Source organism: Azolla caroliniana, unplaced genomic scaffold, assembly GCF_043228905.1.
Source record: "Azolla caroliniana isolate FFs.n. ecotype wild unplaced genomic scaffold, voAzoCaro1.0.p SCAF_5, whole genome shotgun sequence".
In the NCBI taxonomy this organism is placed as follows: Eukaryota; Viridiplantae; Streptophyta; class Polypodiopsida; order Salviniales; family Salviniaceae; genus Azolla; species Azolla caroliniana.
The window spans coordinates 6022109-6047547 of NW_028230440.1; the positions used below are offsets into that span (position 1 = coordinate 6022109).

Genomic DNA, 25439 nt, shown 5'->3' on the forward strand with positions numbered 1-25439 from the left:
ACACACACACACACACACAGAGGAAAAATATTACTAGTAGGATGCGATGATGGACATATTGCTCGAACGAGAAGCATGCTAAGGTACATGGTGAAGAGCTACAAGCACATTTAGAAGTTTGTTAAGGTACACGATGATAAACAAGGAAGATGACCATTGGCAAGTGAAAGAGTCAACAATATGTAGGGGAAACAGCAGACACAATCCGAAAGTGTGTAGACGTAACATGGCGAAGAACGAGGAAGATGATGATCATTGCTCATTCTCACGAGTTCGGAGATACACGACACTGACATGTAGAGGGGGAAGGGAAGCAGACCTATCCGGAGAAGTGCGTTAAGGGTACGCAACAAAGAACAAGGAAGATGATCATTAGCAGGCGAAAGAGTTGAGAGGTGGCATTCCCTACACATACACACCCCTCTCAGGCTTCTTCCGGGCCAGAGATACACACATGTGACAGACACATGTAGGGAAACTGCAGAGTCCAACCGGACCGGATAATGAGTCCGAGGAGTGTATATCCATCCCCCACTTTGCGAGACATGCCATGGTTTTGTTGTACACATACATACATACATACATACATACGTATACATATGTACATACATTATACATACCAACAGTTTGGGGCCTCCTGACATGGACGATGACAGCTAGGACAAACAAACACAAAATATTTCCCTTCCTTCTTCTTCCTTTTTCTTTTCAAAAAAAGAAATTAGGGGAAAAAAAACTCACAAAAACAAAAAAAACAGAAAATCTCTGCCCCCCCTCTCCCCCTCCTTTGCTAAGTCTGTGTTCCACAGCTATGGCGGTTGAAGCTCTGAGAGGGGATTAGGGTTTTATCGAAGCTCTTCTCTCTAGGAGTATATTCTCCTTCTTTCTTCTTCGCGATCTATCATCTCTCCCCTAACGATCTAAGTTTTCGGCACATCCTTTGTTTCTTTCTGCCCCTGGTGTCGTCTTCTCCATCGCAGGATCGTAGAGAAGGAATCCATTCTCTTGTTCAACGAATCACAGGTTTGGGCTTTTTTTTCGTGTCTTTCACCCCTTCTGTTTATTTTTGTGACATTTCGCTGCCATTTTGGTCTTTATGGGGTTAGATCATTTCGTTCAGGTCTAGACTTTTTAATCTGATCTTCGATCGGATGTGTTATTCATGATTTATCATCTCTCTATCACGCATGGAATCGGGGATGTCCATCTATACCAAAAATGCTTCTTATGCTACCTGTTTCCAGTTAAAGATGCCATTTTCCCTGTTTTTTCTCTGACCAATGGGAGGCTAAGACTAGTGTTTCATCACATATATATAGCTACAACCCTACCGTTTGGATGGTTATGAAATGAAGAAGAATCAAGGTTATTACAGGATATTTAAACTTATGTGAGGTTTAATAGCAAATGAAATGAAGAATAAAACGTTACGTATGGGTTTGAAGTTAGAAAAATTATGTGAGTTTTGAGAGAGCTATGATATGAAGAATCAAGGTTATATACGTGATTTTTAAGATTAGACAAAATATGTGGTTTTGAGGGAGAAATGAAGCATCAAGCTTATGGATATGATTTTTAAACGTAGACCAATATGTGCAATTTTGATAGGATCATGAAATGTAAAATCACGATTATAACCTGATTTTTAAGCTTAGATAAGAGATGTGGCTATGCATACTTGCATCATGTTGCTATGTCCAGGATGTAGAGGAGGATCATGAAATGTAAAATCACGATTATAACCTGATTTTTAAGCTTAGATAAGAGATGTGGCGATGCATACTTGCATCATGTTGCTATGTCCAGGATGTAGAGGAGGAGATCTATCTTAGAGTATGGTCAGGGTGGCTGCTGGATATCTGGGTGAATATTACCACTGTGAGTGAAACTACTGGGCAAACTCATCTTGCTCAAGTTCGCCAGAATTGAGCCTTGGGTTGTGCTACGCGTCACCTCACCTCAAAGATTAAAGGCAAAATAGCATTCATCATTGGTATTAAAAAAGGAATCGTTGACCACCATTCACCAAAATAGTGGAGAGCATGTTAGAGCAAGAATAGCACAAAGTCACCTGGTATGGAACCCAGTGTGCTGCACAACTTTCTGGTGGCATGCTTCTTTAATGCATCGACAATGCATTGGCAACATTAGGGAAATCATTGCAAATGCGTTACAATCGGCCCATTTCTGACGTCTGTACTCTATAGGAAATATAGGAGTCCTGCATTACATATGCAACATTAGTGTTAGATTTTAAAACCATAAAGATTATCAAGCTCTTATACATCAAGAGAAAGTTATGAAGAAGATAATGGTTCTTCCAGATAAAGTAAAATATCACCTAGAACATATATGTAAATGAGAAAGTCATATATATGATGCTGAAGGATAAAAAGCCTAAGATATAATAGAGAGATTGGGTTAGTGATCTTGAGGATGATTTAATGATCCAAGAGAGAAAAAGGAAGATACATTAACATCTTTTAAGTGATCAAACTGGGCTTTAAGAAAGAATAAAAGATTGCATCTCAAACCATTGTCTCTTGATTAATGAAAACCTGATATTCTTTCCGGCCAAGGTATCAGACAGAAAGAAAGAAATATCAGAGAGAAAGAGAGAAATCTCAGAATGAGAGAGAGAGAGAGAGTGTGGAAGATGGAAAGAAATTGTCTATGCTTGACCACTTTTGGAATAGCAAAATAATAGTCACTGAATTAGTAATTTTGGCTTCTAGGAAAGATAATTTCACAAAGATTACAGTTTTGAGTGTTTAGAAGCACTATCTACAGTGTAGCTCAAACAAGTTGCATTGCAAAACTACTGTCAATGAAACTATGGTTTTGTTGTTGTTGTATCGTCTTAATGTTTCTTCTGACCCAGAATTCGGCAAAAAAAGTGTCCTCAGCTACTTAAACATATGGATCTGACAGCAATATATAAAATTTCTTCTAGACTCGTGCTGTTGTGCTATTTTCTCATAATTCCTATGATTACATGCATGAAAAGAAACCTTAGGGAGCAATTTATTAAATGCTGGTTAGATTCATTTATTTGCAATGCATTGCAAACAAGTTATATTCTGAAACTATGGAAACCATTGTCTTATAATTCCTATGTCATGTTAACAGTTTGCCTAACTCAGTGATTGATGTAAAAGGTTCCCTCATTTATTAAAAAATATATAAATCTGACAGAAATATATGCACTCTCTTCTAGGCTCGTGCAAATTTGGGCTATTTTCTCATAGTTTCTTATGACTGCATGCATGGGTACCTGGCAGTAAGGTGTTTCTCTGATGGAAATATTGTATACTGATAAATCTTTTTATGGCCAATGCACTGTGTGAGTCCTAATATTTTGGTTGACAATGTGGGACTCCAATGCACTGTCAGCCCGCATATTTCAGTTGATGCAGAACTCCAATGCATCTAGATATTACATGACCCTAAGATGTGTTTTCTGAAGGAAAATGTTGTATCAAGTTGTTAATTGCTTTCTAGTGAATGCATTGCGACTCTTCATATTTTACTTGACTATATAGAACTTGAAAGAATCCAGAGTTTGAAGATCTAATTGGTAATTTCACGAGCAGTGAAGCTGTTGCTAATGCCAGATCTTTTCCATCATGTAAACAAGGTGGTGCTGTGTGATTTTTCAGGGTATTGAATTTGAAGCCACCACTCTCACAGAATGCTTGATACTAGCAAACAGTCTGTGGGAAAATTCTCTGAGGCATTTCCTAATGTGGAGATGAAGGGAAAAGAGCAGCATGAAACTTTGGATAATCTCATCAAACAAACTCTTGTTAGCGATACTTTCTTGTCATTTAACAAAGCTGAAAATAGTCCTGTTCAGCGGTTTCATTGGCTGGATACGATTGATCAGCAAAACATGAACCAAAGTTTGGATGTTAGAGGAGCGAGGCAAGAGGATCCTATTCAATATGATTATAAGGCAGGTGAAAGCCCCATCATTAAGAACTCTTTACACTCTAATATAAATGGTGGGAACAACATCTTTGGAAGGGGTCCTCAAGTTTCTGGAGAGAAATTTCATTCATTGAAGTTTCCAGAAGCCATGGTTGCCATTGCCCAAGCAGCCAAGGGTATGTGTCAGTTTTTAGTCGTATTTTTCACTATTTGGTGTTGTTGTTTAGGTTAATTTAAAATGTATAGTTGCAGATCTTCCAGGGTGGCCGCTAATGTCGAACAAAATGACAATGCACAAGTGTGAAAAATGTTCGCAAGAGTTTTGTTCTCCACTAAATCAACGGAGGCATATGCGAGCAACTCATCGAAAGCCTCTAAATGGAGACAAGGTTTGAGTGTTTCGATAAAGTTGAGTGAGGAGAATGATGTTTTGAATATGGAAAGTCTTACTTTTGTTTATATTTATTTATTTTCCCAGGAGGATCTAAAGAAAAAGAGAGAGGAAATTGCGTATTATTGGGATAAGGTGAGTGATAGTTAGTCTTCGTGATTTATGTATAATTTGCTGTTTCTGACTCTTGTTTATTGGAGTTTTGTAGCTTACAGCAGAAAAGGCTCGTGGAGTAGTCTCATCTGATAATCTTTCTCTCATGGTATCCCCCGTTCCCTTTCAAATCAAGTTTTTGTACGTCAAACCAAAATTGGATTCACAAAACATGCTCTGTTTTCCACAGGATCTCTCAGCCACATCATTAATCCAAAATCTTTCAACTCAGCTACAAAAACCTGGACTGCTATCGCTACCTCAATCTTACATCAGAACTGCTACAGCTCTTCTGGTAAGACATTAATGGACCGCTACGCATGTAACAGAAAATTAATAAATCAATAAAGATATCTTAACATCGCTTAAAATCATAATAGGTCAAAATGTGCAACAAAAACAAACATTTCTTAGTCGTTTTTTCTATTGTGCAGGATATTGTGCAGAGCAAGCCCTCGCGGTTTCCTCTCAACTCGGATGAATTATTCACCATCCTTGATGACGCCAGTGAAAAGAACACCTTTTATGGTGTAACTTCTTCCTCGATTCAACGCCATGTTTTTGAGAGCGAACATGGAAAAGTTGGCTTTGAGGCTAAAAATCTTGTTGCATCTCTTGGATTTTTGGTGGAACTTAAGCTGGTTCGTAAAGTTATGCTATTAATTGATTTCGAGCATGGAAAAGTGATCGATTGTAAGCCATGATATATATGGTCTTTAAACGTATGTTTGTTCATCTTCACAGGTGAAAGCATGGACAGATGATAAAGATGTGGAGGCTTTAAGATGCCAAAAGGCTTTAGTTGAAGAGGAAGAGGCTGCTCAGAAAAAGCATGTTACATAAACCCTGGAAATTATTTTTGTGACAAAAGTTCGGTTTATGTTTCATTATATTAATATATTTTTCTGTTTCTTCTTCTCAGGAGAGAGAAGCTTCAGGAAAGGAAACGACAAAAGAAAATGAGGCAAAAGGAATCTAAAGACAAGGAAAGAAAAGGTGGAGAATCTTCATCAACTTTACAAGAGAAGTTTGATGCTTCCTCTGTGAGTCCTAGACAATCAAGTCCTTCATCAAGCTCCTCTGGAACCGATGCAAACCTTATAGAGTCATTAGAGGAACAGCATACTATTGAAGATGTTAATTTTGACAATTCTATAGATACTCGCAGAGAAGATGGAATGTACCGTTTTGATCCCAATGAATTGCCAGAACTGGATAGCCAAAATGGCATTTATGAGCATCGAACGGATAATAGGAAAACAAGTATGCAGGGAGGTGGATGGGTGTGGAAGGATAGGAAAGTTGAGGGCATTCACCCAAATAATTTAAAACAAGCTTATGGCAATGAGAAAAGGTATTTAGACCATCAAAATGGAGGTCAAAAGCTTTTAAGGAAGGCGTATAATCACTTTGGCAATTCTTCCCATGAAGCTTCAAATTCAAACACTACGCCTAGATACAATCATTATCGCGAACAATTCTCAGGCGTGAAGAAGTCTATGACTACGTCAGGGAGTGGTCATGCTGTATGGACAAGAAAAGTGTCACAAAGTTCAGCTCAAAGCAATGTGACTTCAGGTTCTGAGTTAAGAGGGTCCTTGAATGAATCTTCAGAGGCAGATTTGGCTTTGCACTTAGAGCATCTAGGAATCAACGGTAACCTTTGCACCATGGATTCAGAGAAAAGTGCAGTGTTAAGCCAGGACTCTTCCATTTCTCTGGAGTCCACATCTAATTCCGATGGGTGTATTTCTGCAAGGCTAGGGGTTGAAGAACAAGAGAATTCAGATGAACTTGTGTACAGCTCCTTGAAAGTTAACACTGGAGAAGAAGGAAATGGGGCTCTAGTAATTGGATCTGTAATGATTCCTTTTCAAAATACTTGGTCTAATGATCCTTTATCTGCTGAATTGGATGGGGAATCCAAGATGAATGATCTGTCAAGAATGGATTCTGGACAAGTTGATTGTATGGATAACTCAAGTAATGAAGTTAGCAATATCTCAGGCGCTTTTATGATGATCGGTAATCCTGCTGATGCATCTGGACGAATCTCACTCAATGAGGCAAACGTTTCTCATGATCCATTATTGATTCCAGGAGGCGATGACACAATGAAGATGATACAATGGCAGAATACAAATAAGCTTGGATCTTTGAAAGTTTGGCGGCCTGTTACTCCTGGAGAACATAGTGATGTGTCTAACGCAAGTGAATTTCTTGATAGAGCCAACAGAAAAGATCCTGAAATGCATGAACCAAAGCCTGGAATATCGAATTCTCGTAGAGACACTCTACACAATTCTGATATACAGCATAGTGGTGATGAAGTGCATGAAAAAGGGATGGTGATTGTCTCTAGGAATCCATTATCTGATATGAACCAAACTACTTCCCAGCCAGCTACGGGGAGTTCTAGCTTGATTTCTCACTATTCTGACATAGCCAACTTACTTTGCCAGCGTGAGTATTGTTTCGATATCACTTTCTAACTTTATAATAGATTGGTTTTCATTGATGTGTTTACTTAATTTTCCATCTTCTGACAGGTTGGGTGAATGCCACCTCATCATCTGATGTAATATTTTATCATGATTCAGATGATATAGATTATTTATCTTCTCCGTTATCAGGAAGAGGCATGTCAGTGCATGTCAGACGATGATATGTATACATGCATGTAGCAGCAGCAAGAATTGACTATATTTTGCATATTGTGATTTTGAAGCTCAAAAAAGGGATAAGATAAGATGATCCCAGATGCTGGTTTTTTGAGAGAGCTTTTCATGCAGTTTTATAGAAGAGTTTGCCACCAGATTGTTTAATCTGGTTGTATTACAGTGTTTTTGCAGATTTCTACATAGGAGCAAATGATGTTACGAACCCCAACAAGAGTTCAATATCAGTTATCAGGTGGTGTTCAGTCTGTTATCATGTATCATTCACAGAAATTCAGTTTCCATTTTTACAGCTGTGCTGTGGTCCTATTTAAAATAGAAGGTCATTGGGTTAAAAGGTTGGATAGGGACTAGTAAAATCAAAATTTATGCAATTTTTTGTTAGGCTATGCCAAGTTCTATTTAATGCAAGTCGATATAGATAGCAGAGGTTTTCTGGTCTTTCTGCTGATTAATAGCCATAGAGGACATTGAAGGGAAAGTTGTTGCCCGTTAATAGTTATCTGGATCCCTTGATACATATGTGCGCTTAAATGTTCATTATGGAACTGTGTTGCCATACAATATTGAAAAATGTGTTTAATAAATATACTCAGCTTGTATTTCAAACTGTGGATGCTCTTGAAGGTAATTTAAGTTTATTTTATTTGTTGTCTACATTCCATGCCTGTATCTGCAATGGAAAGTTTGTAATTCTTTAATTTTCTCTGAATTTGTATCATTTAATACGAATGAGTTCAAAATTTGATTTTTTTGTTGCTTTAAGTAGCACTGTAACTCTTTACTTAACCACAATTATATTTCTGGTAGTAGAAGCTCACATTTTGCTTACCATGTATCAAAATGTCACACATATTAGAAATAAGCTGATGGACTGTCCTCCACTTGCTCACGAAAAGCGAATTCCACAAAGTGGTCACCAAAATTGGAGATATTGAATATAAGCACATGGATGGTTCATATATTGCTTATTTTTATTTTGCCAAATTGACTGTAAAGCTTATCCTCCACTTGATCACCTGAAGGCATTCTTAGAAGGATATTAATAACTGAAATGTGTGGCAATTTAAAAGATTAAACAAACACATCAATATGTTTATTTGATGAAATGTGTTTTATTCTCTAAATGTAATGAGGAATTACACTTCAGAGGCTTAATCACAATACAATATAAATATGGTTTATTGAAATAGGAGCACAAGTATTAGGTAGACATTGAGTGCATCACAGCACCTCTTGTTTGTGAATATAAGTACTGCTAGTAGTACTAGATACAGGATCAAAAGAAAAGATTTAACAGCCGTTTCAAGGAAAGAGTTTGCAGAATGCTTAAAACTAAATTTGCTGAATTCCTAGTCTTGATGGCAAAGCGGTCAACCAAATTTGCAGGATGCTTAAAACTCTTTTGAAGAAAAAAAGCCCAACTAAATTCGTATACATGGATTTTTGTGTATAGATAGGAGCGGAATGCTTCTTCTTCTTTTAATCCTCTAGTCTAAAACATGTTACAACATAATGTGAGAATACTTCGTTTAGAAGTCCACAGAAAAAGTTGGTTATTGATGTGCATGTTACACCATTGCGTACTAATATTCATCCATATACATATAAGCATGGTGGTTGTAGCGGCACAACTTATGCATAGCGTCGTTTGATTATTAACATACTTTACAATTGTAGTTGGAATTCATCATACATTTCAATGAAGGAAAATAAATATAATGTGAAGAAACACAGCATGGCCTCGGACTCCAGCCCAACTAAACCAAAGCAAAAGGATAACAATAGGGTGAGGTTGTGGCCGCAACTGACCGACAAACTTGCATAGAGAAGCCAAGTCCATGCATATATTTGTGGTTTCCTCAAACATTATAGTAGTTATAGAATATGTGTATGTATATGTATACGTATATATGTAATATATGCATATACATATATCATATATATGTATATCAATATGCATGTATGTATATATGTATATGTATGTGTAGTATGTGTATGTATGCAATACACGCGGATGCCAACGCGGACGCTGAAAGAAAAGAGAGAGACTGATTAGGGTTTACAAGAGAAAAGAAAAGAGCGGGATTAGGGTTTCTGCGCAGAGTGAGAAATATGAACGGAGGTGGAGGTTCTTCTTCTGTTTCTTCTGCGAAGACTCCCGCGGATTTCCTCAAGTCAATACGAGGTCGCCCTGTCGTCGTTAAGCTCAATTCTGGCGTCGATTACAGAGGTGAGTCCTTTTTCTTCTTCCTGTTCTCAGATACAGAAGGAAAAAACAAAAACGTGTTCTTTCTGTTCTTCGTGTTTTGTCTGCTGGGAAAGACACATGAATATGTGAACCTTTCCTGACTTCTTCATTGCGCGGAAAATATTGATGTTGATGTTAAACTAAATGTTCTATTTTGTTGATGTAAGGCTTTTGCTGATTTAAATGTTTCCTGTGTGGATCAAATTTCTTCTTTGACTTTCACATTGATGTACAAAACTTCCATTGCATTTTACATAATGGAATGGGGAATGCAATGATAGATGAAAAATCCATTTTATTCATTTGAGCTGGATGCACTTGCGTGGAAATTGATTTGGTAATTTGAAGAGTGCAAAGGAGAGCATTGGGATACGAGTTTCATAAAGGCCAAAATGTACTCTCTCAATCATTGCTCAAAGTTTGTGCCTTCTAAATTTTTTTATGAAGTTTATATAACTGCGACCCCATAAAGATCATCGACAATATTTGGTTAATAAAGATCATAAGGAAAACAAACACAACACACAATCATGCATTTTACATGGTGAAATCAACACTTTCATGCATTTTATTTGTGAAATAAAGATGAATGGCTGTATTTCAATATCTTCATCCCAAGGTAATAGTGTTGGATTCTTCACTCCATGTTTGAGTCAGGAATCCAGAAAACAAGATTATAAATCAGCTGTCTATTGACCACATATCCGAGTATTTTACAGATGCATCCAAGTTTAGTATACATACATGTGGGGTAGTTCAGAGTTAATTATCAAACATCTCGTAACCCTGATGAATCCAAATCCACAATGTGGCTGGCCCTCATACTGTAGGCGATACCTACTCCATTGATTGGTCCTCTGAAGATTAATTCTCTCACTAAAGGGACAAGCTTGAATGTATTTTTCAAATGGCTGTTTCCTTTGTTATCCATGACCAGCGTTGTGAAACTTTACCAGAGTTTCTGCTAAATTGGTTCCTTAAGTTTCTGTTCTGTTTGAATTTTTGTTTCTTACGCAATCTATGATCCAAAGTCTATCATATGTATTTGTAGATTCTATTATCAGTAGCACTCTGGATATCTTGTCCAATGCACTTAATCAAACTCAAAACACAAAATTTGATTTCAAAATATTTGTATGAAAAGCCATCACCCCAACTACTCTACATCTGTGATAATGTGATGAAATAGTTATAGCTTCTTTGGGAATCACATCTGTTGATCAACTTAATTGAATCATTAGAACTTTTAATTGTCTTCAATTGGCATAGATATATTTTCTTAATTATAGTACAGATTATTTCATAAGTTCCTGGAAAAATTATGTGTATGTCTGTGTGTGTTGAACACTTCATGGGAGAATATGTTGAAAACGTTTTCTGCTATCTTGACCTAAGCAAAAATATCTTGGTATGAAGATATGACTATACCATTGTTTGACCTTTATGAAAGAGCTGCATCAAATGATATGACTTTGCAATTTTTTGGCCTTTATGAAATAGCTACTTCAAACGATATGACTATACAATGTTTTGACCTTTATGGAAGAGCTACTTCAAAAACTTAGTAGATATGAATTTAAATATTTAGTCAAGTTTCTAAAACTTATTTGCTCCTTGTGGCTAATTATGGTTGCGTAATGGTTATAATTTCATCATTTATTTTTTCCTCCATCTCTATACACCTTTAGGACCTCTTTTGTTGCTATCCAGATTGGGCAGCCATAATGGGCGAATAAGTTGATATTTGTGAATGAGACAGGAATAATTATAAACCATATGATACATCACTATAATTGGCCAACAAAACAAACAAACCCTAACACAGTAATTGTGAGTCAGTCTTCCAAAGATTAATGGTTCTTTACTGCCCTCAAACAACCTCATTCATCCATGTTACTGCAGGAAAGAGTAAATTCAAATTGGATATTGGATATTCACCCAATATTCAGAATTTAAGCTGCAACCATAGCATTACCAATGAATATAACTACGACTTCTATAATCTGACTCCTATAATGTCCTTTTTTAAGTTTTATGCTGTATAATCTACTACTATTTCTAGTGGCCTCTTAGTTGCTTAGTTTTCTTAGTCCATTGATAAAAGTTAATGGCACAACCATAGTTAGGCATTTGGCCTCTGTCAACGGAAGTCCAGATGTCAGAAAATCAGTGTATAGTTACTCATAGTTCAAGCTTCTGTATTCCTTTTCAAGAAATGCCATTGTTTTCTTTCTTGTGCTGTATAGGCTAAATTCTGAGAGTTATATAATTGAGATTGAAAGAGACATCTTCTATTTCATGTAAACAGTCCTTTACTTTCTGTTCACCTGTTTGATTTGATGTTGCATTCTGCATTTTGAACCTTTGAATATGTAGAAGAAAACATTCTTTATATGCATTGCGGGTTTTGATGCGTTTGCATAAAAAGACTCTTTATATGATTTGCATCATCTAATGTTTTCATAGAATCAGCCATGTTTTTTTAATGGAAATCTTGGTAAAAAGTTGTGTAAAATAGTTTATTCAATTGCTAAAATATTCTGGTGATTTGTTCATGTTTGTAGAATATAATGATCATGCTAATTAAAGCATTCCTAGTAACTGGCATAAATTTGTATGATATAAACATTGTACAAAGTGAAGGCGTCCTCCTGATTGGGTAAATTGTTTCTTGAACAGGTATTTTAGCTTGTCTAGATGGCTACATGAACATTGCTATGGAACAAACAGAGGAATATGTAAATGGGCAATTAAAGAACAAATATGGAGATGCATTTATTAGAGGGAATAATGGTAAATATAACTCCCACCATATTATAAATCTTCTATGATTGCTTCTCATATGTGAAATGTTTGTATGTGTACAGTGCTTTATATCAGTACCTCTAAGAGAACTATAGCTGAAGGAGCTTGATCCTCTTTGAAATTTATGGAAACAGGAAATGTGATGGTTTGCCCTTTCAACAGTAATTTTTGGTTACAGGCATGAAAAACATGGGGCCTAATGCTTATGAATTGATATTTTCAAGGTTTTGGAAAGGCTAGGTAATTTTTTACCCATCAAGGTTTTTAAAGATTTGCCAAATGCCTGTTAAAAGGTTAGTTCAAAATTTCTAATCCTTTTAGGGTTGTACTTTGCCTTGGACTGCGTGGCATCAGGTTATGGCCATTATTTTCTGGGGGAGAACAGGAAAATCTATTGATTGATAAACTTCTATTGTGTATGTGTATGCTATTTGGTTTTTGGCTTCTATATATCTGTACTCAATATTGCTCATGCACACGGTTCTATATAAATTTTGTCACAGTAGTTGCCATCCATATTTCAACTCAGATGAACCATATTGAGCCCAATCAATCATATTATCCATTTGAAGGAAACACAAATATTATCCATGTGGGACAGACGTTCATGGCTTATTGTTAAGATTTTCAAGGGAATGTAGTAATCAATGCATGAACATCATCAAAAACAGCACTAGAATACATAACGGTAACAAATATCATGTAATGTTTTTCTATCATATGAAGAGGTTACTAATGTCACAAATTTGGAGTAATAGTTAATAGAGAGTAACATTTTAAAATTTGAGTTTGAATAGTCATTTATATTATAGCAGGCAATAATATTATTGAAGACATGGACATCAGAAATTGACAGAGAAGGAATCAATCACGTTGAAAAATCTATGACAACCTACTTTTATGTGTTAATGCATAGAAATTGTGTAATGAATGTAGAAGACAAAATATGTGGCAATCTTTAGTATTAAGTAGGTAGTATGTCCTCTTGGTTCTCCAATTGTGAGGTCCCCACAAATTATTAGGAATATTATTTCACAACTTCTTTAGTAATCGTTCCACTTAGAAGTATTTCACAACTTCTTTATTCTTAAGAGCTGTGTATTAGAAGTATTCTTATACGTGAGGTATCTGGAGTAGTATCATCTGACCAAACATAAGGGTCTAACATAACAACACTTACTTTGGGAATGTTTTTATTATAAAAGTGCAAAATAATTTATACAAAGAGAGAAAGCTTCCTTTGTTAAAGGTGCGTACTTTAAAGGAATGACACTTTTTAGGCAAAAAACAATGAGTTGGTACACAAACTTTTGAAAGGGTGAATTTATCCTTTCCAAGTTTTAAAGTTGTATTTCTAAAGTTGTGTTTGATCTAATTCTATTAGCCCATTTATCTTGGACATTACATACCATGCCATTAATTTAATTGATCACCTATGCAAGGAGCTACTAACCCAAATATTGAGGAATTTTATTATGAAGAAGAGCATACATGTACAATAATGTGATTCCTCCAACACCCATGTGGTGGTGGTTATATTTTCAGTAACATTGAAATGATAGCTACTAATGTTATATTAATCTTCAATAGATGTGCAACACACCACCAATAGAAAGGGGTCCTAAGCTACCCGAAGTAGGGTAGCTAGATATGAAATTTATTTAAAAGCTTGAGATGTAAGAGAGAACTTCAATGAGCCTAAACTAAATGCAAGTGGAGAGAAGGGTATTAGGATTGTAAGGGTTGAGGGTTAAGGTTAGCGGAAATTAGTCTCTAATCACTAGGCTGCAAAAGAAATCTAATGAGAATGAAAATGGAGAAAAACTAATTAACACAACATATGATAGAAAGTTCGAAATATAATAATAAAACAAACAAATCAAGAGATGGAAAAGAGGAAGAGCAAGACAAATAGCCAAAAATGCTAGCAACTTTTTAGGGGCAAACACATTTCACCTCATAGAGAGGCTCCTCAATGCCAAGTTACCCTTATAATTGTAGTACTATGTGAAGTAAAATATGTAGCTTAACATGTTTGCATGTATTAATTAAATTTCCAAACCATCATCTTATGTATGACCCTCATGTTTGCATGCAATTGGTAAGTTTACATTTAGATTTACTAGCCCTACTTTAATTGATTTCAAGGCACCTTATATGCCATATGCTATATACATTGACCCTTAAAACCTCATGTTTTTGCAAATGTACTATAGACAATATACACGCGCACATCATGTGCTTGGCCTACCATTGTCCTTAAATTATAATCCCCTTTTCATCCTCAAAATACAAAATCAGCCAACCCTTTTCCAAGAGATGTAATATGGTTCAAATCTTGAGAGTACACCTCTAAAAAAGTGGTCAGTTATATTTGAAAATGGTAGTTGGAAACACAACCAACAAATATGCTCCACAAATAAATGCCATAATCCACCACGATTCAAATTGCATCTACAACACAAGAATTACACATGATGATATAATTTTAAATCTTACACGTCCATAGATCTTACATATCCTTAAATAACCCTCACTTTTGCTAAGATATTAGTAGGCTCGTTGACTTATGGATTTGTTTACATCCTTACGTGAGAATGTCTATTATCTTCTTATGATTTTGGAGTGTTTCCTCAAGAAGATCTAACGATGTTCATGAAACATTTTAAGGAAGTGTAGTGGGCAATATGCTTTGAGAATTATGTCAGCGATCTTCTCTACATTTAGGTTATGTATTTGAGTTCTAGAAACTCATTTGCAACATAGCAAGATACAAGTGGGTCAATTTTACTCGCTTGTAAGAGATGATATTGCTATTTGAAACAAAGTTTCGGTGGAACCCCCCCTACATTAGTGACAAAGATCCATCAAGGATTCTCTATGACATATATCATCATATACTCAACCTATGTAGATTGGTGATAACCAATCATTTATGTAGCCTGGCAATTCAAACATATTACCAATTCTATCTTCAAAAACGGTATTGGAAGTATTGCTACCCCATCAAGTTTGGCAAACATGGATGTCTCGGTTGATGAAGGCTAAGAAATTCAAGATATACACAATGGTAGGTAAGGCTCTAGAAAACCTATACAAGTAGAGAAATATCTCCATAAGGAACACCTCTTAAGACATACATGTATTAGTACAACTCGTTTACTTTGACCTATTCATCTATCATGTTTGGTGTGGAATTCCTAGGGTATCAGTCATTGCCTACAATTAGTCAATCAAAGATATCCCACAAACGTGTTCCTTCTCCATCAAAAAATGCTTCTGTAGCTATATCTAAATTCCTTTATGACATAAGAGTATTTTTTAATTAGAGATCACAAGCTCAACAATCCTCTTTGTCATTTAATCAAATATTTTAAAGTGAATTCGTCATCAAACCCATTTAAAGGCTACACCACATTCATGTAATCATCTTTCGTGATGGGCCGACCAGGGGATTGTCATGACATCTTTCCCAATTGTGGTCACATCCCCTCAGTATAAGCTGACAAAAAGCAAACCCCCTCTCTTTTTGTATGACTTTTTATTTAACTCTCATACTCCATAGAGAAGCTTTGACATCAATTTCAGAATTGTGTGCGCACATTTTGCTCTCATTGCAAACTGTTATGTTAACACCGGTTTTTTTTATTAATTTGAATTTATCTTAATCAGTGTGCACCATAATCCAAAGGACTAAATAGCCATCCAAATCCATAACATTAGTTTTTAACAGAAAATAACAAAATGGATGCCGAACTAGCCCAAATCTCCAACAAATCATAATTTGGAACATTAATATAAATATTTTGGTCATGCTAAATTTATGTTTTACAATATTGTTTCTCTAGTTATAAATCGAACTATTAAAATTCTTACATCATTGAAAATCTTTTAGAAATGTGGATTACAAATCACATGACCAAATGCCTTTTCATAGTACAATCAACATGGGACAATATTCTGTAAACTTGTTACTTTGGATCAAAGCCAATGAATTCATCGCCGCAACATTCCATGAACAAAGCCTTACCTCCAGTGTTACCCCTTTTGGACATTTAGCATATCATACTTAATGCATTCTATTCTAAACAGAACATGGAATGGCATGTTAAAAAAACAAACATAACATATACCCTCGATTGACGTATAAAATTATGAAATAATAGACTCAAGCAACATATATAATTATATCATGACACCCTTGATCAAGATATATCATTACATCATACAGCTTTTATCAACCTTAATTTATTCTAAAACACATCAATGTACGTGAAATTCGTCATTTAAATTATGCATAGCTTTTGCTAGAAAATGTATTATCCATATAAATTTATGTGTCATATTACATGGTAAAACTTTATCGTCCAGAGTTCGAAAACTATACAAAAATATCATCCCTTTGAATACTTTGTAAAAGATTCTGGATCTACGGAAAGGAAACCTTTACCTGAATATATACATATATATTTGCATGCATACATACATTACATGATTACGCCTTATAAAAAAGTCTACAAGACTAATCAAATGTGCAAGTTGTCAATTTAGGGGTTTTCTAACAATTAAGAAAATAAAGGCTCTTATGCTTCACTATGTCCCTTGGGGCTAGTCCCCATCATGCAAATGGGTGGGCATATGTGGGTTGGTATGGTTGGATGCATGCACATATATGTGAGAGAGACAGAAGAATTATTGAGACACAACCATTATTCAGAGAGATGGTGCTTGAGGTTTCACGAAAAGTCAGTTGACATTTTTATTTCATTTTCCTTGGAAGCCTACCCTTTTTTAGTTTATTGCTCCATGGATAATATGGAAGTAGTCTAGTTCCCTATTCTAGTACTCACTCATATGATAAGATCTAGTTCAAATAGTTTCACATAAATGATTCTGAATCCAACACATCCCACAAACCTAATAACTAGTTTGATGGGGGTCGCAACGATAAAGGAGAAGTTGAAAAGATAGTTGAGAAAAGTGCCCCATCTCTTCCCCTTGAAAGGCAAGTATAACCATTGTAACACCATTCATTTCATTTTAATTAAGAAGCTACGCTACATACACCAGTATTTGACCTAATCTACAAGGTTATGAGGATCCCTAGTACTTGAGAAAATACGTGTGAGTATCATGATTTAGTGTAATTTCTAGCTGATTCTTACTATCCATGAATCTCATCTACTTTACCGAGAATGGGATTGGTATTTTTGTTTTCTTCAAAATCCCTATGGTGTTGGTTCGTTTTCCTAACAATGGAAAGGAAAATCAAATGGTTATTAAATTTGTTTGGAAGTACGAATCTTAAGGAAACAATTGTCTTTACATGTTAAATAAAAAAGGTAATTACACGGTTTTAACTTTTATGTTTTGTAACTAACATAAAATGACTACATTGCACAAGAGTTCAAATCAAGTTTCTTTCAAAAAATGTGGGTTTTAGAGAAGTTCATTTTACTCAACCCAAGGGTATCCTTGCAAAAATTCTCCTAAAAAAGGCAATTGTAACTCTAGTTGAAAATGTTACTCATAATAATGCAACAGCCATAATTCTATCAAGTTCCTATGCAAAGGAAACTTGGCCAAATAGTTGAAGAAAACTCTTCGAAGGTCCTCATTAAGGACAGGATTGCATTCTTAAAGAGGGAAAGAAATACGATCAGGTTCCTTGGGCAAAGGAAACTCAGCCAAATAGTTAGAGGAAACTATTCCAAGGTCCCAGTTGAGAACAATTGTGGTTTGTACCACCTTTCTGAGGTCAATAAGGGACCAACAATATATTTGGAACGAAATTTGTTGTCAAAAGCATGGCTTTAAACAGAATTCACTTTCCACAATCCAGATCTTCTAAAGGCAATTCACCTTCTTTCTATACATTATAAATGTGGAACTAAACCTTTCTTTTTTCAAAACAAGCATAGCTTTACAAATCCGCCCTTAAGGATTGGAAAAATAATGCCATTCTTTTCAAAGGACTTATATTCATGCATTCAAGGTGGTCCTGACTCCTACCCAAATCATTCTTGCTGGAAGATGCTTCGATGACCAATGCTTACAGCCCAAAGTGATTAAAGGTTATACCTCTCTCTCTATACATGTAATATATATATATATATATATATATATACTAAGAGAGGGAGAGAGATGGGTAAATAGACATTTATTTAGTTGAAGTGGTACAGTTGTTCGACAAAGGCACGAAAAAGGGGGTTCTGGTCATCACTTGGTATGCCGGTTGGGGTGGGGAGTGAGACCTTGGGGTTCGTGTCCATTTATCCTTTCAATCCATTCAGCCACGAGGTCAAAATACACATAGTTTTTTAGTGAAGAGGTAAAATGCTCTATCTATCTATCAAAATACCCATCATCCAAGTAGAGAGAGAGAGAGAGAGAGAGAGAGAGAGAGAGAGCTTAGCAGAAGAAAGGGTTTTTTTTTGTTTGGAGAGGCATATAGCCAGCCAGCCAGCCACACTACACTACACTACATGATGTACAATAGAATGCAAAAGACAAAAAGAAGACCAAAAAGGTGGAGTGCTCTGTCTCATCATGGGTACACCTATAGCTCATGGAATGACACAAACATAAGTAGAGAGAGAGAGAGAGAGAGAGAGAGAGAGAGAGAGAGAGAGTGTGTGTGTGTGTGTGTGTGTGTGTGTGTGTGAGCGAGCCAGTGACAGAAAGAGAGATTTCTGAACAACAGCTACTTTTTAGAACCGAAAAACAACAGCAAATACCAAAAACAATTCGCTTTTGCTTTTCAGCAGACCCAATCAAAGCATGGGAAACCAGCGAGAGTTTTTTTTTCCCTTTTCTTCTTCTTCTTCTTCTTCTTGGAAAGACACAATCAAGAGCCTTCGTAGTAGTAGTATGTAGTAGTTATCAGACTAGAGTAGTAGTGTAGTCAAATAGAGCTCTCACATTTATTTACCCAGAGAACTGTCTGCACAGACACAATCAAAGAGTCTTCTTAATAGTAGTAGTTGTCAGACCAAACTAGCGGAGCAGTAATAATCAGAACAAAGACCCTCTCACATTTATTCGTAAAAGGAAACGCCTGCAAAGGTATCTCTATATATCCTTTGATAGAGCAAATATTACAGAAAGATGGTGAAAAGAGAAGACCGTTATCATAACATAAAAATAATGCTGTTTAGAAAAGGCAAAATATGAAATAAGTCAAGTGCTCGCTCTCTCTCTCTCTCTCTCTCTCTCTCTCTCTCTCTCTCTCTCTCTCTCTCTCTCTGTCGCACACATAGACAACAAAACAAACTCGTGTTAAGTGGAAGGAAGATAATGAATTAATAACCAGAAGCGAAATTCCACTGAATTTTTATTGCTGATGCGCACATCTCATACACACAATAAAATAAACTGGTGTTAAACGGAAGGAAGAGAATGAATTAATAATCGGAAGCGAAATTTCACTGAATTTTTATTGCTGATGCACACATCTCATACAGAGATGGGTGCAATTCATGGTTATGGTGTATAGGGAACAAGCACGCCAAACCATTACTTACACTGAATGAATTTGTTTTCTTTTCTAAAGAGCAAAATAACTGGAATATGCCTGAGAAGCTAAGAAAGGTTCCTTTAGGGGGAGAGGTGAGAGAGATTTGATAATGGATATGGCTAATATATGTATGGATTTACTACCATATTTACTCACTCCTTTCAGCTTAAGAGAATCCTGTAACACTCTGGTAACAAAATTGGATTATCTACACAGGTTTTATCTCTCTATCTTGTGATCCAAGCTGAATACAAATCATCTTCAAAAGAAACCTTCTTCTATCTTCTGCAGAAATAGCACCACCACCATTATCATCATCATCACAAACAAATTGAATTTGGTTCCACTGAATCATATATCTCAACCTAGACAAAGTGCAAAAGCCACCATAGCCACAGCACCCAGCGTGAAAATAGCAATGCAAATGTATCGTAACACTGATTCATATATCTCACTGTAAAGAGTTTTTTCATTCTTTGATCAAATTTTCTGAGCTTCTTCGGAATTGAGAGTGTCTGATCCATACCTCTCTCTCATGCACATAGGAGAGACTGATTATAACCATTTCAATAGAGAGACTTCAGAAATAGATCATACGGTGCCCATAAGCTATCAAGAGGACATGGTTGTTGAGAATCCAACCTGGTCCATGGTTTACCTTCTCCACTCCAATGAAGAAGACTAACAGGTCCTGGATGAAGAGGTCTACAACTACCTTTCACATTATCTCCACCTAATCCATGTTGATTCCACCTGTGCTCGACAGGTTGAACAAAACCGGCAAAGACTAGCAAGAATGGTGGCAATGAACCTAGCTCATATATCCTCTTTTCTTTCTGAATCTTCATCCATTGCTCTATCTTTCTTGAGCAATTCTCTAGTCTCCATTTCGTTAGATCCATTATCATTACACCTGTGTTAAAGTAACAAGGATTTCTGCCATCAAAGGTACTTGAAAGGTCTGGATCGGACCAAAAAGAAGAAGAGAAATACTTGGTGAAGTTGGCATGGCAATACTCAGGAGCTCCTATGATATGGGATCCCAGACTTGTATTCCATAGCTTAAAGATATCATCCACAACTATTAGATCAGAATCGAGGTAGATAACTTTTCCGACACAAGGCTCTAGCAACTCTGCGAGGTAATTCCGTGCATAATTCAGAGGTTGCTCCAGTGCTTGCCGGACAGATGAGGATATGCGATCTCGGACAAGATTTGCGTCGAAGTGGTAGATCCTGAACTTGAGAAATGGGAATGTGGATGAGATCAAATGTCGGAAATCGGCATCAGTGTCAATGTTACCTTCCATGACAAGGAAATGGAAGACAATGTTCTCTGAGCAGCTGGCATGTTGTAAGATAGAGAAGACAGCGGCCACAGATCCCCGCAGGTAAGCCACATCCAAGGTCATCGCAATGTGGACAGATACGGGATCACACACAAAATCCAAAGACGTAGGAGGAGAGAAGCAATTCTCTCCGTTTCTCACACTAGGAGCTTCTTTGAAAATGGAGGAGGAAGAAAAAGAAACAAGAGGAGTGGAGACAAACTTACTGAGACTTGTTGAAAGGAATGGCGACAGCAATATCTTATGATGATGAGGACGATGTTGATCAGCACTGGCCCAAGAATTATGAATGGAAGGAAAGAGGAGAATGATCAGCGCGAGAGTAACAGAAGCTACGCCCCATGCTCTCGCTGAACATATCGTCATCATTCTCTCTTTCCAGTTTATTTGGTTAGTATCTTCTTCTTTAGATGATCTTCTAATTCTGTGCGTTGCATCTTCTGTTCTACAGATACTATAGACGCGAGAGCTGAGGAGGATGGAGAGAAGGAAGAAAAGTTCTTTCAGGTCTGCAAGAGCAGCGGGCCTCCTCATGATATTAATTGGCGTGCCCTGATCAACTAAGATGTTGCTTCCTTCTGTCGATATTGTAGAGGCACTAGATTCAAACATTTCTCTCCTCTTCCTTCCCTTCCACAGTTATAACGGGAACCATCTAGTTCTCGCTGAATAATTACTCACGAAGAGATCCTGATCGCTTCTTTCCATCCACAAAGGTGGCCAAGTCTGATCTGCATTTCACCTCCTCAAAGCACCATAATGGCAAGAAGAATCTTACAGGGGAGGGGATGAAGAAAAGTCAGGTTTTTTTGCAGAAAGGGATGCGTTTCTTGTGAAGAAATGGCAGCACGAGGAGAGAGTTCGATGGAAAAAGAAGAAGCTTTGTGGCAGGAAAGTGAAGGAGGTTTCCTGTGAAAAAGTGGAAACAAGAAAGTTAGAAGGGAATGCAAGTGTGAAACAGTGTTCGACGAAGAAGTTTAGTTTTTGAGCAGGAAGGAAGGGGGGTTTCCTGTGAAGGGAATGGCAACAAGAATGTTAGACGGGAATTCGCGTGTTTGTGTATGTTGTTTGATGTACATTAGAAACAGAGAGAGAGAGAGAGAGAGAGAGAGAGAGAGAAAGAGACGCGAAAAGAAAGAGAGAAAGAAAGGGAGGAGTTTGGAGGAAGGAAGGAAGAAGATGGAAAGAGAGTAAAAATAAAATAATATAGTATAGAGAGAGAGAGAGAGAGAGAGAAAATCAGACGGTTACGGAAGAAGAAGAGGGAAAGGTGAAACTGCACAAACCGGAACTTCAAAAGACTCCAAACAAAAAAGAACGCATCTTCATCAATGGAAGAAGAGTGAAGACGATGGAGATGGAGATGAAGATGAAAGATGTCGATGGTGATCAGGATGTTAATGAAGCAAATACACCAGACCTTCGAAAGATGCCATGTAAAAAAAGAGTGCATTCACATTACATTACACTCATCATCAACGAATGAGGGAAGACGATGATGCTGAAGAAGATAACAACAATGGCTTTGGCTACGACGATGAAGGTGAAGGTGAATCTAAACAAAGGTGAAGAAGGTGAAGGTGAAGGTAAAACTAAAGAACTCCATACTGTCAATGGAAGCTAAATGAAGAAGAAGATAAGGCGAACGTATATATATATATATATATTTGTAAACACGTCATCAACATAAACCGTAAAATGCCATAAAGACCTTTATCACGAGGTTCGGCAAGTACTTGCCGGTTGAAAATATTAGGGTTTCGCTTATCTGGACGAACGAAATGCAGAAGCAAACACAGTGCACAGTAGATCTCACAGAGAAAACGAAAGTGCGTGTGTGATTGTGTGTGTGAGAGAGAGAGAGAGAGAACGGAATGAATTATCAGTGCAAGTGATGATGATGCTAAAAGAGAACTGAAGGAGGAAAGTAAGCACAAGATCTGAGGGGAAATGAGACAACTGACTGCACAGTAGAGGTAGATACAATAAGACAAGACAAGAGTGTAATCAGCTGTTGCGAGTTAACCTGATTATGCAAGGGATAAGAGAAGGCCAACGAATCCCTGCACAAGGTACCATTGCAGCCTTCTAGTTGAAGGAGAAGAGGAAGAAGAAGAAGAAGAAGAAGAAAGAGAATTACCTTTCATCTGAGCGAAGTTGATCGGGCACAGAACGAAGAAGGAGAAAGGCACCGGTTCATGAGAGGGGGAAGAAGCAGAAATGGCGATGAGGTGTAGACAAATGCGTGCGTGCGCTTGAAGAAGAAGAAGAAGAAAGCGTAGAGGATTTAGAGTGGAATGGTGATGGAGAGAGAGAGAGAGAGAAGGGGAGGAGGAGTGCAATTATGAGTACAGTGGTATGTGCAGAAGAAGGAGAGAGAAAAGGACGAAAGAGGAGGAGAGAGGTTTGAGGATATGGCGAGAGGTGGAGAGAAGCTGCTGTCTCGCCATAGCTTAGCTTAGCTTAGCTTAGCTTAGCTGGGGTGGGGTGGGGTGGGGTGGGGTGGAGCAGGCGGGAAGAAGGCAAGACAGACAAAGCTCTCGTAGTGAGCTTTTCTTCTTCTTTTTCTTCTTCTTCTTCTTCTTCTTCTGCTACTACTGCAGACAATGGAAATGGACAACTGTATCCAGCAAAGAATGGGATGAGAGAGACAGACACAGACAGACACTGTGTGTGTGTGTGTGTGTGTGTGTGTGTGTGTGTGTGTGTGTGGAGGGGGAGAGAGAGTGAGTGTGTGTCTGTCTGCTTGTGGAGAAAGAGAGAGAGAGAGAGAGAGAGATTATGTGTGTGTGTGTGTTTGTGGTGCATTGAATGCTCCCTCCCTCCCACCTACATCTAGAATGAAGGATCCACCCAATCTACGGTGGAGAGAGCTTCCTGCGCGCAGCTCGGGAAGATCCCAGCCGTTGGTTTTTTAGCTATCAGATCTCGATCAGAACCAAGAGTGAGAGGAAATAATGAAAGAGGTCATGAGTTCGAATCCCAGTTTGCTGCTTCTTCTTCTTGGGCTTTGCTTTGTCCCATAGTACGTAAATATACTCCAATGCATTGGCGAACATTCTTTTCATACGAATTCAAAACGAATGCGTATGCTATCAAAACATTCTCATGTTTTTTTTATACTTTTTACCTTAACTTTCTTACGTTAAAGTTTTTTTTATTTTATCATAAATAAATAATGAATACAAAAGTATGGTATTTACCATACATACATACTTAAATGGTGTTTACCATTCTCGAATTCACGTATGTTACGTATGGTTCATACTATGCTTTGTCCTTTCATGTAAAAGCAACTTTCTCCATTTCTTGTGGTAACGCCCCCCCCCCCACACACACACACATTGAAGCTTTATTAAACAACACAGAATGGACACCTAGATGGCAAGAAGAAAGGTATCAATAATTATAATTTATTACCATTTGATTAATTAGTCAACTTTACCTTGTAGCAATCAACTTGTCCTAGCAATTTGAAAAAGTCGTTTGACACCTTCAAATTAAACAATGTTCGGCTAACTTGGCCGAAAATCCACGAGCTTACCAGCCAACCTAACCCCCCGAGTTTTCATAACTTCAAATTTCCATGCAAATGGTAGTCCCCTATGAAAAGCTCATCCCAAGCATATTGCTACTTTAGGGTTTAGGTTAAAGTTGATGGGCTCCATGATGAAGCATCTTTACATCTAGGGATCCATTGCTCCCAACCCATAGTACAGTTGAGATGGGAGGGGAGTCAGACATATTAACATCTACCGGAGGTCTAAATACATCGATAATTATACAATATGCATGGATTCGAGCTATCCATACCAAAATAAAAATGATAACTCTAGGTTTTCTAAATATCCGCGAGCCATGAATATCATGTTGATGCATGATGTTGCATTTTAATTCGCAATTGCTCTTTGTATGGTTTTTTCCAAACATGAACTGTATAATTCTATGCATGGGATGAGTATTGTCAAGGGGACAAGGTATCCAATATTGCTTATTTGAGTGGAGCAAGATTATGACAAAGTTAATTGGGTGTTTGAGAGTTTCCTCGAAAGGATGAGACTTCATGAGCAATTATCTTTATGTTCTAGTGGTGGTATAGCCCACGTGCCTTGTATCCCATTATTCATGGTCTCAATTGTCCTTGGCACTCTTATACTTGCTCTTTGATGACACCTTATGTTCTAGTGTTGGTATAGTCCATGTGCCTTGTATCCCATTATTCATGGTCTCAATTGTCCTTGGCACTCCTATACTCACTCTTTGATGACACCTGACGATAAATATGAAGAAAGCCATGACATGTGCATCATGCCTCAATGGCAAAATCCATCTACATTGCCCCAACAATATTTGTCAAGCCAACATT

The 25439-nt window shown here is 37.1% G+C and overlaps 3 protein-coding genes across 5 annotated transcripts; 2 read left to right on the top strand and 1 right to left on the bottom strand.

Annotated features, from left to right (window-relative positions):
* The first annotated feature begins 753 nt into the window (after window positions 1-753).
* Window positions 754-7811, top strand: LOC147863913 (uncharacterized). 2 transcript variants are annotated; one of them, XM_087319557.1, is made up of 10 exons: window positions 754-1023; window positions 3660-4106; window positions 4192-4319; window positions 4409-4456; window positions 4530-4583; window positions 4665-4769; window positions 4909-5115; window positions 5219-5304; window positions 5397-6937; window positions 7024-7811. In XM_087319557.1, the coding sequence occupies exons 2-10, from the start codon at window positions 3692-3694 to the stop codon at window positions 7137-7139; spliced, it is 2700 nt and encodes an 899-aa protein (XP_087175683.1). In that variant the 5' UTR covers window positions 754-1023; window positions 3660-3691; the 3' UTR covers window positions 7140-7811. The 2 variants fall into 2 exon arrangements, with proteins under 2 accessions (XP_087175683.1, XP_087175682.1); XM_087319556.1 differs by having other exon boundaries at window positions 755-1023; window positions 4183-4319.
* A 1366-nt stretch (window positions 7812-9177) lies between these two features.
* Window positions 9178-12654, top strand: LOC147863914 (uncharacterized). Its single transcript, XM_087319126.1, has 3 exons — window positions 9178-9385; window positions 12083-12196; window positions 12271-12654. Exons 1-3 carry the CDS (start codon window positions 9268-9270, stop codon window positions 12315-12317), a joined length of 279 nt encoding a protein of 92 aa, XP_087175252.1. The 5' UTR covers window positions 9178-9267; the 3' UTR covers window positions 12318-12654.
* A 6934-nt stretch (window positions 12655-19588) lies between these two features.
* LOC147863915 (putative galacturonosyltransferase-like 6) lies at window positions 19589-23344 on the bottom strand. Of its 2 annotated transcripts, none has more exons than XM_087319559.1 (2): window positions 23214-23344; window positions 19589-21982 (listed from the first exon to the last, which is right to left on the bottom strand). In XM_087319559.1, exon 2 carries the CDS (start codon window positions 21683-21685, stop codon window positions 20291-20293), a length of 1395 nt encoding a protein of 464 aa, XP_087175685.1. In that variant the 5' UTR covers window positions 21686-21982; window positions 23214-23344; the 3' UTR covers window positions 19589-20290. The 2 variants fall into 2 exon arrangements, with proteins under 2 accessions (XP_087175685.1, XP_087175684.1); XM_087319558.1 differs by lacking the exon at window positions 23214-23344 and adding an exon at window positions 23100-23201.
* Between the last annotated feature and the right edge of the window lie 2095 nt (window positions 23345-25439).

Coding starts and splice junctions, on each gene's coding strand:
- LOC147863915 (XM_087319559.1), bottom strand. CDS start 21,685: ATGTTTGAATCTAGTGCCTCTACAATATCGACAGAAGGAAGCAACATC.
- LOC147863913 (XM_087319556.1), top strand. CDS start 3,692: ATGCTTGATACTAGCAAACAGTCTGTGGGAAAATTCTCTGAGGCATTT. Junction 4,320..4,408: donor AGCCTCTAAATGGAGACAAG/GTTTGAGTGTTT, acceptor TTATTTTCCCAG/GAGGATCTAAAGAAAAAGAG. Junction 6,938..7,023: donor AGCCAACTTACTTTGCCAGC/GTGAGTATTGTT, acceptor ATCTTCTGACAG/GTTGGGTGAATGCCACCTCA.
- LOC147863914 (XM_087319126.1), top strand. CDS start 9,268: ATGAACGGAGGTGGAGGTTCTTCTTCTGTTTCTTCTGCGAAGACTCCC. Junction 9,386..12,082: donor TTCTGGCGTCGATTACAGAG/GTGAGTCCTTTT, acceptor TTTCTTGAACAG/GTATTTTAGCTTGTCTAGAT. Junction 12,197..12,270: donor ATTTATTAGAGGGAATAATG/GTAAATATAACT, acceptor GTATGTGTACAG/TGCTTTATATCAGTACCTCT.